Source organism: Triturus cristatus, chromosome 10 (genome assembly GCF_964204655.1).
Source record: "Triturus cristatus chromosome 10, aTriCri1.1, whole genome shotgun sequence".
Classification (NCBI taxonomy): domain Eukaryota; kingdom Metazoa; phylum Chordata; class Amphibia; order Caudata; family Salamandridae; genus Triturus; species Triturus cristatus.
In genome coordinates, this window is record NC_140593.1 from 478016288 (window position 1) to 478032441 (window position 16154).

Sequence of the window (16154 nt, forward strand, 5' to 3'; positions counted from 1 at the left end):
TGGCAGTGAAGCGGCGGAGGGACTTTGCGTCTCCCGCGGTACCCACTGCCATCCTAATTTGGCGATGGGAAATACGCTTTGTGATGGCGGAAAGACCGCCACTGCCGGCCTGGCGGTGGCGATCCTTCCGCCATCATAATGACCCCCTTAGTCTCTAAAATTGAAGTCTAAGCTCCTCAGCAGGGCAATGCAGGAGGCTGTGGCAGAGAAGGGCTCCACAACACTGGATAGCCATCGTGTGTGGTTCTACTGAAGCTGTTGACTTTTGTCTGTAAGGCTCAGCGCAGGAACAATTCAAAATTCGCAGCTAAGCAAGGTCCATCACCAGTCAGATACTTTTGGGGCATTTGCCCTGTAAAGATTGCTACATTCGTACTAAGTCACTTTTTTTATAGCTCAGATTTCGCTAGTGTGTCAAGGGTGCAGTCCTGAGCCAAACAGGGCACCACTTGGCTGGATACCCTCGCCGCGACGACCTGTGGAAACCAGTTTGCTGCTGCAGAAAAGCTTTGAGAGCAAACAGCCTGAATCTTTGTTCCAGCAAGAACACAATTTTGCCGGATTGACTTTGCAGGTTGGTCCTGATCCTCCAGGGTTTTTTATAAGCCAAAACGTTTCCATGTCCCAGGTTTTCAGGATGTTAGGAGGAGTACACTTTGACACAGCCAAGGGTCTCAGGAACTGCACTTGGGGGTCAGGACTTATTGCAGTAAAAGCCACACGCAGAGTCCAGGTCAGCTGAGCTCATCAGGAAAAGGGCTTGTAGCAGCTTACTGTGCCCCTGTAGCTTAACAAGGTTCAGCCAACTGACCTGTGGTACACTTGGGAGAAGGTCCAGCCTCTAAGGTCTCCTCACAGGTCTCAACAGCAAGTGCTGTCCTTCTGTCATCCACAGGTCCAGTAAATGTTCTGAAGAGGGTGGTCAGGGGGGTTCTTTAAGCTGTGGGGTGCTTCATTTATTCCTGATACTAGACTGTGGGCAAGGTGATTCCTTGCCCATCCCAAACTAGTTGGGCAAAAATTCCTATTGGTTACCCTACCCACTTTTGCAGCAGTTTGTGTACCTTACTGTAGAGATTCCCACAGTGCCCCTCTCTACCTCAATCATACATGCAGAACCCTTTTTCCTCTATCTGCAGCTATGTGCCAGAGGTGTAGCCTTGGAAATGAGAAAACTCTCCTCAGTTGTCACTCAATATTGGTTCTGCTGGCAGCTCCTCTCCCACTGGCTGGCTGACTAGAGGGATAAAGGAGGGGGACAGGTCCAGGTATTCAATACATCTGCATGTGACAGGGTATCTCTCTTTGAATTTAATTAAGTTCCTGGGCACAACCCACCTAGTCATCCTGTCAGAGGAACAGATCATCTCCCCACACCCAAGGCCATTGTCTCAGCTCTGGGAGTATGCTCACACCTCATCATGAGGTTATTCAGCTCCTGCATGACAGTTGGAAGCTCATGTAAATGAACTTCTAGAGGCTTTTATGCAGTTAACAGATAAGTTCTCAAATATTCTGACTGGAGATGCCTATGGTTAAAAAGACCAAGGCGCTCAAATAATCTTTGTTTCTACTGAAGCTCCAAATGTGTAAAACTTTTAGCAAGCTACTGCTTGGATTTCAAGCAAACTTACATTTTTGTACTCCATCAAGTTTGGACTTATCATTTCAAGGGATTTCCACAAACCATTGTTGTTTATTCCGGTAGGAGGGAGATTAGGAACCTTTATCGCTTAATCATTCTGTTCCTTAGCATGTACTGGTGGTAGTCATTTAGTTGACATTTGTTTTATATTTATTTGAGTTTGAGTCTCACCTGACCTCTCACAGAGGCTGACATTTATTGGGACAGTGCTTGACACAACCTATTTAAGGCCTTTCCTCCATCTCTGAGAATTGTAGCAGGGTCTGACGCAAGTTCAGATCCTGGAACTGTAGTTCCTGCACCTGTTGAGCCTTGTTCCCTTGAGCATCCCATTGATAGACTTCTAGCTCCAGATTCCTTACCTTAGACTATCCCCAGGTGTCAGACTGGATCTGGAAGATTTTTGAGAAGTACACCTGCGCGCCGGTAGGTGGGATTATTCAGTTCCACATGAGTGGCGTATATAGACGCCACCTCGGCGCAATGTCGTCCGTTCTTTTCTTTCTGTGCCATATAGTACTGATCTGATCTACATATCGGTCCCTTTTTGACTGGCTTTTTGTCAACATTTTGATGACATTGTTTGAGAATTTTCTCTTGGTGTGAGGTTGTCACCCAAGAAACCCTCTGGTTTTAATCCATGTGGGCCCTGTTGCCGACAAATCTTGGTGACAGAACCCCCCTCTTTATTTCTGACTCCAACATGGAGGGTTTGTGGTGCTTGGTGCAGACCAGAGCTCAAAGATCTGCAAAGGCAGTCGCGCAATGCATCTCAAGGTGCTGAGGGTGCGATCCCTCATGCTCCGAGCTGCTGACATCTGTCGACTTTGTGGCGCTCGAGGTCCCAGGACTGTTTGCGGAGCCCTTCCTGATACTTGTTGTACGCTCCAAGTTGGAGAAGTCCCACAAGCATAAGAAGTCGAAGATGTATTAGACTTTGCCTCGTCCGTCAAAGTCTTCCAACAAGACTCAGATGCGTTTGCAATCCAGGCCATGTGAGTCAGCAGAACCGGAACCCAGGTCCGCTCTGTGCTTCCCCTATTTTCCCATAGTGACCCCCCACCCAGCTGTAGGCATTTTATGAGGCCATGTGCCTCATATTTGGGTAACTTGGCCCGTCTGGAGCTCCTTCGGGCCCCATGGGCATTGGAGGTGCCCCTGCAAGACCCAGGCTGGCAGGTTAGCCCTCTGCATCAGTTGGATCCCATGGATCCCTTGCTGGATCCAGAACAGTGCCGCCGGAGAGACCAAGACCTTTCTCAGCGCCTGCTCCAGTGCCATTGTCCCAGCGCCATCAATGCCCCCATCATTATTCCTGACTCCCCCCATCATTATTCCTGACTCCCCCCCATCATTATTCCTGACTCCCCCCCCCATCATTATTCCTGACTCCCCCCCCCATCATTATTCCTGACTCCCCCCCATCATTATTCCTAACTCCCCCCCATCATTATTCCTAACTCCCCCCCATCATTATTCCTGACTCCCCCCCATCATTATTCCTGACTCCCCCCATCATTATTCCTGACTCCCCCCATCATTATTCCTGACTCCCCCCCATCATTATTCCTGACTCCCCCCATCATTATTCCTGACTCCCCCCATCATTATTCCTGACTCCCCCCATCATTATTCCTGACTCCCCCCATCATTATTCCTGACTCCCCCCATCATTATTCCTGACTCCCCCCATCATTATTCCTGACTCCCCCCATCATTATTCCTGACTCCCCCCCCCCCATCATTATTCCTGACTCCCCCCCCATCATTATTCCTGACTCCCCCCCCATCATTATTCCTGACTCCCCCCCCATCATTATTCCTGACTCCCCCATCATTATTCCTGACTCCCCCCATCATTATTCCTGACTCCCCCCATCATTATTCCTGACTCCCCCCCATCATTATTCCTGACTCCCCCCCATCATTATTCCTGACTCCCCCCCATCATTATTCCTGACTCCCCCCATCATTATTCCTGACTCCCCCCCCCCCATCATTATTCCTGACTCCCCCCCCCATCATTATTCCTGACTCCCCCCCCCATCATTATTCCTGACTCCCCCCCCCCATCATTATTCCTGACTCCCCCCCCCCCCATCATTATTCCTGACTCCCCCCCCCCCCCATCATTATTCCTGACTCCCCCCCCCCCCATCATTATTCCTGACTCCCCCCCCCCATCATTATTCCTGACTCCCCCCCCCCCATCATTATTCCTGACTCCCCCCCCCCATCATTATTCCTGACTCCCCCCCCCCCCCCCCATCATTATTCCTGACTCCCCCCCCCATCATTATTCCTGACTCCCCCCCCCATCATTATTCCTGACTCCCCCCCCCAATCATTATTCCTGACTCCCCCCCCAATCATTATTCCTGACTCCCCCCCCAATCATTATTCCTGACTCCCCCCCATCATTATTCCTGACTCCCCCCCCCCATCATTATTCCTGACTCCCCCCCCCCATCATTATTCCTGACTCCCCCCCCCATCATTATTCCTGACTCCCCCCCCCCATCATTATTCCTGACTCCCCCCCCCCCATCATTATTCCTGACTCCCCCCCCCCCCATCATTATTCCTGACTCCCCCCCCCCCCCATCATTATTCCTGACTCCCCCCCCCATCATTATTCCTGACTCCCCCCCCCCCAATCATTATTCCTGACTCCCCCCCCAATCATTATTCCTGACTCCCCCCCCAATCATTATTCCTGACTCCCCCCCCATCATTATTCCTGACTCCCCCCCATCATTATTCCTGACTCCCCCCCCCCATCATTATTCCTGACTCCCCCCCCATCATTATTCCTGACTCCCCCCATCATTATTCCTGACTCCCCCCCATCATTATTCCTGACTCCCCCCCCATCATTATTCCTGACTCCCCCCCATCATTATTCCTGACTCCCCCCCCATCATTATTCCTGATCCCCCCCCCCCCCCCCAATCATTATTCCTGACTTCCCCCATCATTATTCCTGACTTCCCCCATCATTATTCCTGACTCTTCTCCCCCCCCCCCATCATTATTCCTGACTCCATACCCCCCCCCACACTCATTCCTGACTCCATACCCCCCCCCCCCCCCACACTCATTCCTGACAACTGAGGGACCACTTTCCCTACCCCAACCGTAGCGGAATCTAGTGACCGACGCATCACTCCTGAGCTGGGGTGGCTAACTGGAAGAAATCAGGACTCTTGTCTCTGGCGGAGTTCAAGCTTCACATCAACATGTTGGGGCTCAGGGCGATTCGCTTTACATTGAAAGCCTTTCTTCCTTTGATCAAGGAAAGATTGGTGCAGGTGGTTACGGACAGCACTACAGCTATGTGGTATTGCAACAGACAAGGCGGGTGAGGTCGTGGACCCCTTGTCAACAGGCCCTGTGTCTCTTGATATGCTGAAACGTCTGGGCATTTCCCTGGTGGTTCAACACATGGTGGGTTCTCTGAACGCCAGAGCGGACAAACTCAGCCGTTCATGAATAGCATCTGGGGGTGCAAGTCTCTCAACAGTGGGGAGAGCCTTGGTTAGATCTATTCACCACTGCGAGAATGCGTGAAGCCAGCAGTTTTGCGTGCTGGATTTTCCAAGGTGGTTCTCACTCAAACACATTTGTCTTGAGTGATGCTGTGGCTTCCTGTATGCTTTTCTGTAAGAAAGTAGCTCTGTATATACTGTTCCCAAATAGGTACAGTGTGCAAAAGTCCCCAGAGGTTTGGCAGAGGCTAAAGTTAGATATAACCTTACTCTCTAAAGTGGTAGCTTGGCCGAGCAGTTAGGCAGTATCCGAGGACAGTGTAAAGCATTTGTTGTACAAAGTCAGTCAGAAAATGGTCCCACACACTCAAGAACTGAACTCCAAGCCAATGGTTTTGTATCAAAATATATAGTTGTTTTATTTTAGAACCAACAATAGGTATCAAAATATACTTTCTCAGAATGAGATACTTTAGTTAAGTACTTTTCAATATGCAATAGACTTTTGAATGCAATAGTTACAGTTGTTGCAATGGGCAACACAATTTCAAACACAATTATACATTGAGCTCAATGGGAATTTTTAAGTAAATGCAATAGATTACTTTTAGGATTGCTTTTCTAACCTCAGGACTGGATCCTAGATTCAGTCCTGGGACAGTTCCTGGAAACAGGTAAGTAAATAAGTTTTGGTTACAGGAATGATTTTTAAGGAATATTATTGTATTTTAAAAGTTGAAACTTTTTCACATAGAATCACCATTGTTATCCTATGGGAGGAAATTCACATAGCAAGTAAGTAGGGTTATCGTTACTTTTTCTAACTCAGCGTTGGATCCTGGATCCAGCACTGGTGCATCTCCTGTAAACAGTTGGAAGAAAGCGTTCCTGTAAACAGTTGGAAGAAAGCGTTTTTGTTATACAGGCGATTTTTAAGGAATATTTGTAAGTTTCAAAAATCGACACTTAGAAGAATTTCTGGTGAAAACCAGGCAATGTTATCTAGTATGGAGGAAAATCAAGTTAGTGGTAAGTACAGTTGTAATTACTTTGCAGGGTCAGTGCTGGGCACAAAGATCCAGCACTGGGATCTCTCCTGAGAGCAGGTGAGTAAATTCGTTTTCGTTATCAGCTGATTGTAGATGAATATTTTAAAGTTTCAAAACTCGACACTTAGAAGAATTTCCAAGTGAAACCAGTCAATGTTACCCTATGGAAGAAAAGTGAGTTATCAGCTTTTGGGTAAGTACTCGGCTGGCAGAGTTAAGGTTCTGGGCATAGACTCGGGGGTCTCCAAGGGTCAGGTAGGTACAGTTGTTACACCCTCAGCGGCACAGGGGCAGCCGGGTGCAGAGTGAGTTAGGCCCAATGTTATCCTATGGGAGGCAGGGGGCCTTTGGTTGGTGGCTGCTGGCTAGCAGGCCTCGCGGCAGTGGGAGCTGGGCTCCTGGTCACTTACTCAGGGCAAGTGGGGGAAGTAGATTAGAGTAGAGGTTGCACTGCCAGGGGCACTCGGGCAGCTGGGTGCAGAGTGCTTTTGAGCCATCGGGCACTCAATGGATTAAAATGGAGAAGGTCAGTGACGAATAAAGGCTGCAAGCTCGGGGACGAAGATTCTTCAGGTGCGACCACCACTTCGAGAGGTAATTCGGGAAGTTGTAGGATAGGTAGGCACCCAGCAGCTGGGCAAAGGGGGCCGCAGGGCACCGGGTGCAGGGGTGTCTTTTCGCTTCGGGTAATATTACCCTCAGCTGCTCACTGTTGGAGGGGTCCCTGGTTCTGAGGCTGCAGGCGTCGTCTGGATCGTCGAGGTGGGTCCTTGGGTGCTGGATTCGGGGTCTCAGTCGCGGGGGGAGGGGGGGAAGCCTCGTGGTCTTTGTTCGCACAGGCCAGGCTTCGCGGGTGCAGATTGTGCAGGAGTCGCGGTTCCTGGCTGATGCCAGGGGCGTGTTACTTGCTTTGAGCAGTACCACTGCTCATGGGAGTCCCAGTTAGAGTCACAAGGCAGTCCGGTCCTCTGGGGTTTTTGAGGTTGCCGACCACTGGAGATACGGGGGTTTAGCAGGAGCAGGTTCGAGGGTCGACAGGCCGGTAGGGCTGGGGCCAAATCAGTTGGTGTCTTCCTCTTGTTAGCAGCGGCATGGCAGGTCTTCTTGTTTCTTGATCTTCTTGCTTGTTTCGGAATCTGGATCTGAGGAAGGAAGGTTCAGGGTGCCCCTAAATACTAAATTTAGGGGCGTTACAGGTAGGTAAAAGGCAGGGACCAATGGGTCCCTTCCCTGGGGTCGGTACACCCCCTATCCTGCCACTCTCCAGCGGGAGGGGGGCAGGAGCCTAGTCCTGATTGGGCAGGTATCCCCATCTTCAAGATGGCCAGAGCCTGGAGATGTGCTTCACCTCGCCTCCCCCACCTGAGGGGTGGGGTTGGCGGAGGCTGGCACACCCCCTTTCCTCCCTTGGGGTTTTCCGCCAGTCTTCCCGCCAGAGTGAGGGTCAGAACCGGTGGGGGCCAGTTGCTGAGTACAGCAAGTGGCTTGGAGAAGCTCACAAAGGCGGCATGCCTTTGAAGCTTCCCCTTCCCATCCTGGGGAGGAGACCTAGCACCTCGGCCAGGATGTGCATTGTTGCCGACCCAGGAGAGCGGATGGCTCTCTACCCAGGGGTCCAGCAACATGTCTGCTGTGTGGCAGGCTAGGCAGCCTCTCAGACAGGACGTGGATTGTAGGTTAGATTCAGAGGGCAACTCTAAGTTGCCCTCTGTCGTGAATCTTACATTAAATCCCACATTGGCATCAGTGTGGGTTTAATGTGCTGAGAAGTTTGATACCAAACTTCTTAGTCTTCAGTGTAGCCATCATGGTGCTGTGGAGTTTGTGTTGACGACCGCCCAGCACCATATGCTCTTAATGGCAGCACTGCACTTACAGTGCCCAGGAATGGACCTAGGTACTGTAGCGGCACAGGGCTCATGCACCTGTACCCACACCACTGGCATAGGGCACCCAGCTAGAGGGGTGACTAAGGTATGCCAGGGCAGTGTGTGTTGTGGGCATGGCACACAGGGATGTGTGCCATGTTGACTCTGTTTTGTTCTGCACCAAGACACTCAGCCTGCAAAGGCAGTGTGTGTGTGTGTGTCAGGGTACAGGGCCTCTGAGGGTGGCACAATAAGTGCTGCAGCCCTTAGAGGCCTTCTCTGGTCATAGGGCCCTGGGTACCTCGGGTACCGTTTACCAGGGGCTGACATGTGGCCAGAGATGCCAATTGGGTTTTGGCTGTTAGGCAGTTTTTAGGGAAGGAACACAGGCCCTGGGCACCTGATCGGCAGGAGCCCAGGGCACACCAAGTCAAAGAGCATCAGTAGTCTGGCAACAAAAAAGAAAAAAGGGGGGTGTTTACTGCAACAGAAACCCACTTTCTCACACTTTCTGCCAATACCACTCCTGCCCAGGGTTCTCAAGAAGATCAGGAATGACTGAGCCCAAGTTATTCTTGTGGCTACGGACTGAACACTGAGTACCTGGTATCCCGAGCTGTTGAGTGTGACCATCGGTCCTCCAGTTTGGCTGCCCCTCCGAGAGGATCTTCTGTTGCAGCAACAGGTATGCGTTGAGGACCCGAAACTGTGCACCCTCCACCTTTGTGCAGCGATTGAGCAGCGACAGCTTTCGACCTTCCTTCCAAAGTCAGTAATGTTTTTCTGTCACCAAGATGGTTTATGTCTGCCTTTCGTACAAGTTTTTGTCATTGTGTGCTTACCATTAACATTGACTCCCTTTCTGCATCTTAATCTAAAGTTCTATTGTTTGCATTGTCTTTGGCTCAGCAGGGCTCTGCTCTGGCCACAGTTAAGGTTTACCTCTCTACCATATTCCTGCAGTTGCCGGACCAGCCTTCTCTCTTTAAGTCACCTGTTGTGGCTAGATTCCTCAAAGGCCTGCAACCAATATTTCTCCATACAGAATTATTCATGCCTCAGCGGGACCTCAACCTGGTTCTCACCTTTCTCATGTGTGCACCATTCTAGACTTTGCACAATTGCCCCCTTACACTCTTGACATTCAAAACTGCCTTTTTAGTGTCCAGAACATCAGCCAGGAGGGTCAGCAAATTGCAGGTATTCTCTGCGAACTCTCCTTAGACCACATTCTATCCGGACAAGCTAGTTCTTAGGAAATGTTCTTCCTGCCTTCAGAAAGTTGTGACTCCTTTCCATGTGGGCCAGGACATCACCCTGTCTAACTTGTTTGCTCCACCTCACCCTTCCAAAGAGGAGGAGAGACTCCACGGTCTGGACCTAAAAAGAGTGTTGTAGTACTAAAGAATTGCTGATGCACAATCTACTCTTTATGGGTTACGTAGGTGCAAAAAAGGGGAAGGCAGCCCTAGGCAATTGTCAACACCCTCCTGACTATGAGGAACCTCCTGTTGTCTTTGGCGTTCACCATCAACATGCTAAAGTCACACCTGACTCCCTCTCAAATGCTTGCCTTCATTGGAGCCAAACTTGACACATTTCAGCTTTGTGATCTTCCCCAAGAAAGGAGAGTCTAGGGCATTCAGGTTATGATCCTGATCTTTCAGCCTCTTTCCTTGATTTCAGTGAGGTTGACTGAGGCAGCTGGGACTGATGGCCTCCTGCAGCCTGCCTGGTAAGCACGCCAAATAGTTTATGCGGACTCTGCAGTAGGCCCTTAAGTATCAGTGGGCCCAACATCAAGACCATGTCCGACCATGTTCATATTTTGGAGGAGACTGCAAAAGATCTTCAGTGGTGCTTACTGGACCGCAACTGGGTCAGCGGCAGAACCCTCTCCCTACCGGACCCAGAGTAGTGACTGACGTATCCCTGGTTTGGGACAGCCATCTGTGAGAGGTGGTGATCTAAGGTCTCTGGTTCCCAGCAGAGGCTTGGCTCCATATCAAACTTCTGGAGCTCAGGACCAACCTGTTGGTGTTGAAAGCCTTCCTCCTGTCCATGAAGGGGAGACTAGCACATGTGCTGACGGACAACATCAGCACCATATAGTATTGCAACAAACCTAGCTGAGTGGGTTCCTGGGCCTTGTGAAAATGGCTGAACCATCAAGGGATTTGCATGGTGGTGAACCACTTGAGAGGATCCTTGAATGCCAGGGCAGACTAGCTCAGCCAGCGACTCCTTGCAGATTACAAGTGGCAGTTGCATCCAGAGGTGGCTCCATCTTCATACATGGAGATTGAGCGGCGACAGCTGAATACCTTTGACTTTCCTCTGGAGGTAACTGATGTCATCTTGGCAGCCAGGCATCCCTTGACAAAAATTGTGTACGCCTGTCATTAGGACAAATCTGTGGTTTGGTGTGGCACGCAACAGATTGACCCCCTCCAGGGCATGTTATCGGACATTCTGTTTGTTTTGCCTCTCGTCCAGCAAGGCTTTGCATTAGGCACGGTTAAAGGGTACCTTTCTGCTCTTTTTTACCTTTTTTACTGTTGCTGGGCCTGTCCTCATTGTTTATATTGCCACTTGTGAAGTGTTTTTTTTTTTTTTTTTTAAAGGCCCGAAACACCTTCCCTCTCCTTTTCTCATGATTTCAGTGGGACATTTACTTGGTCCGCACATGTTTGTTGTGCACCCCCTTTGAGCCACTTCACAGCTGTCCTTTGTGGTTTGTCACCCTCAAGACAGTGTTCCACATCTCTATCTCCTTGGTGCTGCGAGTGAGTGAGCTTCAGGCTGTCTGTTTTAACCTGCCTTTTGCGGACGCCCGTTACCTTCTTAGTGAAAGTTGTGACACTGTTCCATGTCGGTCAAACCATCACCCTGTTGTACTATGCTCTGCCTCACCCTTCTAAGGAGGAGGAGAAGAATCTCTATCACCTAGACCCTAAAACATCACTGAGCTTTTACATTGATCGTATCAGAGAACACTAGGTAGATCATCAACATCTTATGGGGTTCGCTGGAGTGAAAAAAGGCAAGACCACGCGGTAACAGACCATCTCCTGCTGGACCATGGTCCGCATCAAGATCTGCTTTGTTTTGGCCAAAAAAGCAGCCCTCCAAAGTGGCTGATTGCAAGCTCATTCTAACAGAGTCAAGGCTGCTGCTACCTGGACATTTGCCAAGCAGCTACATTGGTGTCACACCATACAAAGCATTACTGTCTAGACATTCAGGTTCTCGGAGAGTGTTATTTTGCACACTTGATACAACAGGACTTTTTAGTGTGAGCCAGTTCACAGACTCTCCTACTAATACGTAATTCTCTGGTATGTATTCAAAAGATGAGGAATCTGCAGTTTGAAGTCCCTATCAGAAGAACAGGTTACTTACCTTCCGTAACACTATCTGGTGGAGAGACTGGTTGCAGATTCCTCTCCACCCCTCTCATCCACCCCGTTCTTTGAATCTGGCTCAATCCATTTATAAGTCCCAAGTCTAGGAATCTACACATTGGTCAAATCCAGTTTGCTGTTGGGGCTGTGGTGAGGAAATGGGGTTAACAGGAGACATTACTAAGTTAGCATAAGTAGTATATGCTTGGCTGCCATTCTGCCGCTTTTGCACTCAACACTACAGGGCTCTGTTCTCGTGAAATACTTCGCTGAAGCTGCTTCACATGAGAACTTTCTACCTTTCACATATCCAGCGGGGCACTGTGATCTATAGGTACAGCCTGTTCAAGGTCGAATAACAATGTATGCTGTTGATTCACTTTGGTCAGTCCCACGCACATAGACATAACATGAAGCACAGTGGCCCAACTCTGGTGCTTTTAATATGGCATTACATGCATGAGGAGGCACTTGGAAAAAACCTTTCCATCATAGAAGAGCTGTGCTGATCCCAAGATGTAATTCACTGCATCTGATCTCGTAGGTATGGGGTCTCGCTGACAAAGCCCAGAGGTCTTCTATAAATTATTCTAAACTAGTTCATGAGCACGGAAAGGGTGGTAAAAGGAGCTATAGTCCTGTTTCCACTGTGTCATTAGAATATGATTTCCTCTTTTGTGCTTTATGGGATTGTAACGATGCTAATTATATTGTTTTTATGCATTATGCTGCTCTTATTGGCTAGAGTACTTCATCTTAGAACACGTTAGTTAAAAATAAAACTTTTAAACTATACAGTGTCTCTGATTACTCACGTTGTGGACAAGTATGAGTGTGAACATAAGAGTGTTCTTGTTTCCCACTATTCCTGAGAGTTAACTAAGTCACATGTTCTAGGTTGTCTAATCCTTGGTAGCTTCGCTGTAGTACAGAGAACGAATGAGACACTAATGCTAGTCGGATTGGGGTTCTGGGCACTGAGGTGGCTTTTTTGATAAACAACAATACACAGAGGTCCTGGTTTCCTGCACATAGTTCTGTGCATGAGCAGAATCCCTGCAACAGGGTTCTGCGTCTGGTTGCACAGACCGTTTTTTAAGCAATTGACATCAGTGCCTGAGAATGGCGCCTCTATGGGCCCGTGACTCCTACTGGCTCACAGAGGTACTGCTCAGTGGCGTAACTTAAGCCTGCAGTCCCCGAGGTGTGGGGGGGCAGCTCAAGGGTGCCCCCTCAACAGAGGACACTGAGTAAGACAGCAGTCCCCTGGCCTGAGCTCCTGCCTAGGTCCAGGAAAAAAGATGGGTGGGGGGGTAGCAGGGAGGACCCCCTCAAGTTTCGGTCTGCCACTGTTACTGCTCAAAAGTTTCTAGATCCCTTCTGACACCTTGGAAACATTCCAAACGTGAAAGGAATGTGAGGTTAGATACTCTGTACCAGAAAGGGTGTTACTGAACCTCGAATGTGCCCTAAATATCAAGACTTGTAAAAGCAAAGCAAATACTTTCTTGAAGGTGTTGGATTATGCAGTGTGAGGCAGTATTAGGAAAGGGAAATAATTAGAACCAGCGTTTGGGCATTAAGGCTGAAATGAAAGAAAAATTAGTAAAAGCATGCATTTTAAAGCAAAAGTAAGTGAGAAATCTGTAAATGGAGTGGTGTTTAGCATTAAGTATGAAGAAAATTAAGAGTAAAGCAAAGGCTTTTGCCAAATTCACTCCTCGTGTTGCATTAAGTAAGAAATGTGAACTTGTGTTGACCTGCCCTTTTTACACCGCTTTTATTTCCATTTTTTTTCATAGGATCCTACATTCAAGCCATGTCAGATGAAGACGCACTTTTCACTTCCATTTCCAGTGAATTACGTTGGTGAATGTGTTCGAACTGTTCCATATACCAACCCAGACTATGCAAGGTAAAATAATTAACTTTTGTAAATTCAGGCACAGTGTACATTCTGAGGGGATCTTCTTTGAGATACTGTTTTAACTTGATGGTGTTGTTTCATTAAGGTTTATAGTAGCAAAATGAAGTTCAGATCTATAACTAATGAAAGCACATGAAGACTATATGATCTTCAGTAGGAAATACTTCACTTACTGTGAGGATATCGAAGCTATTTTCTTCTCCATTATTGGATGCTTTAAATATTTAATTGCTTGAATCCTTCCCCGTTATGAGGTTGGGAATTGGGTATATCCGTCTTTTATGATATTAAGTCCAAATAAAGACATATGAAACCTGGGTATACCTGGCAGTTTTAAATAGCGGTTAACTGTGTTAAAATGGTAATGTACATTAACTGCAGAGTTTGTTTAGTAGTACATCCATCTCATTTGAAACAACCCAAACTTCATCCAGTGAGGTTGAGGTGCTAAGCATTCAAACCTCTTCACCAATTCCTCTAGAGGTCACCTTATGTCAGATTCCTTCCTCTTGAGTGTGAGGGAGTCTCTGAGACTATGCTTTAACCTCTCTGTGAACTTATTCTGTTTTTCCTGGTCTACCCTGCACTTGAAACAACCCTATTGTCAGCTTTCAAAGTTCTGCAAGTTGTTTTGGGGGTCATTTCGTTGATAATCTACATCTAGTAGGCCAGGGAAGATCTCTCCTCTGTCACCAAATGTCATAGTGACAGACGGAGGAAACATTCCTTTTCAAATTCTCTCTGGACAGAAGATCTATACTGATGACTCACATGAGCAATGTAGCTATTGCCTTTATCCAACGTACAAAGCTTTTCACTGCAACATCTATTAACTCTTTCCTTCCAAAACTCTGAAGGATAGGTAGAGGAGGTTGGCGCCATATTTGTTGGAGAAAAGGAAGTAACCTTTCTCAAGGGGGATTCTCGCAGGATAATGCATTGAAAAGTGCTACCCAAACACTTCCACGAAGGCAGCTGTAAAAAAAAAAGAAACATGGCGTTACAACCCTAAAGCACCTCCTGCCACGTCCTGACAATAAAAAAAGTTTGTTTCCGCAGGAAAATACTCCAGGCAAGGCAAGCACCAGCCCGAGCAAAACATCTAAGCGAAAATACAGCTTTCTTGATTCCCTCACTGAACTCTGTCCTTTCCGATTACATTACTCCTCTTTGTCGACTCTAAAGAAACAGCTACTGCCATCGACGACTACCACCTCATCCTCAACATCCCCAATGTAACCCATGGGATAGGCCTCATCAATGACTGAGAAGATCTTTGAAAACCTAGTTGACCAAGCGCTAATCAATGATGATGATGGTTCCTTCGGCAACAAGGCCATTGTCAAGGACCACCCCATGGATGTGTCTTCTTCCAATGTCATTAGCACGCTTGACAATGACAATGTTGCCTTGTAAAATGGACTATGGTCAGTTTAACACTGTTTACTGCTGTTTACAGTTACACGGGATTCCCAGCCTGAAGACTAGGAATGATTCAAATGTGATTATAGGAAAGATACCAACTCTGAAGAACTGGAGTTCTAGGCAAGTGGCTATTTTTTTTTAATAGTACATGATATAGAGCAATTAAATTAATTAATGACATCAACATGTAATTTGATTTATGAACTTTCAGGAAAGTTCATTACTTTTTTCTTCTTAACATACAATACCCCCAGAATCTCTTCATCGTACACCTTAAGACAATAATGTAGTAAGCAGTAGACCATGAACTAGAGATAATTCATTCAGTTTTTGGCTAGGATCTGCATTGTTTGGACGGAAATGTCCACTCCATGTTAAACTGGTTTGTACCATCTCCTGATTGCCTGACTGTATGTGAAACTGGTAACCTGAATTTGTTTGGGCCTGGTGCCCTACTGTTCCAGCATGTGTGTCTCTGGTAAATCAAAGTCCAGAACCTGTTCCATGAACTACAAAAGCATACCAAGTGTGCCTGCATGGTGGTCATTGGACCACTGCCCTTGCCCTGGGACCATCACCTAAAGCGGTAGTGGCATCATATTGTATTTTGTGAAACAGCAGTATGGGCCTACTCACATGTGTATGTATATGGTCGCGGCCAAGATGGCGATTGGGGCGGTCTCACACTAAAATGCTCTGTAACAGCCCGCGCCCAATCCTGCAATAATGGGAGCCTGCCGGCTCTGCAAATATCCTGTACCCACAGCGGGGGCTCATTGGTGTGGCCCAGGGCAATCCTGCATCTGTCTCCTAAACCCCCCCTCCCCGGCGCTTGTAGCGAGGTGGACAGTGGCTCTGTGGCATTGAACTTTAGCCTGAGGACACAATATAACTGCCAGGGACACTGCACTGGCTGCCGGTGTCGTGGATGACGGCTACCAGCCCTGCACTCGACTCTGGTCCCTTGTGCGACTGAGGTGGCACGGGCGAAGGGGCCAGTTTCTGACCGTGTCATGGCGGCGGGGTGCCCCAGCAGTAGAGACTGATACTGGAGGGCGCCCGGAGCGCGGGATAGTAAACTCCTGTAGCCGACACCGGGCCCACAGCTTACTCTGCTACCTGCTGGCAACTGAATCCCTGTGCTCATGCCATAGTAAACTGTAATATGTCAGGGTTGGGCACCCTGGGACATTGCGGGAGCCTTCCTTGACTAGGTGCTTACCTCGGGGAGGTGGCAGTTCCCGCGGCTGAGAACGGCTTGGGTGGGGGGGGGGGGGGGCACGCTGCCCCCTTCTCCCATTTCTGTATAATACATTTTGGCCCCCGGGAGGTGGTGGTCCCCCGGGCC

The 16154-nt window shown here is 48.4% G+C and overlaps 1 protein-coding gene across 1 annotated transcript in view; it reads left to right on the forward strand.

Moving 5' to 3' along the window:
- PITRM1 (pitrilysin metallopeptidase 1) overlaps positions 1 to 16154 on the forward strand; it is a 369052-nt gene that overhangs the window by 248069 nt on the left and 104829 nt on the right. The window contains exon 23 of the mRNA XM_085631897.1: positions 13257 to 13369. Coding sequence (XP_085488023.1) covers positions 13257 to 13369 — 113 coding nt within the window. The remainder of the gene's footprint in view (positions 1 to 13256; positions 13370 to 16154) is intronic.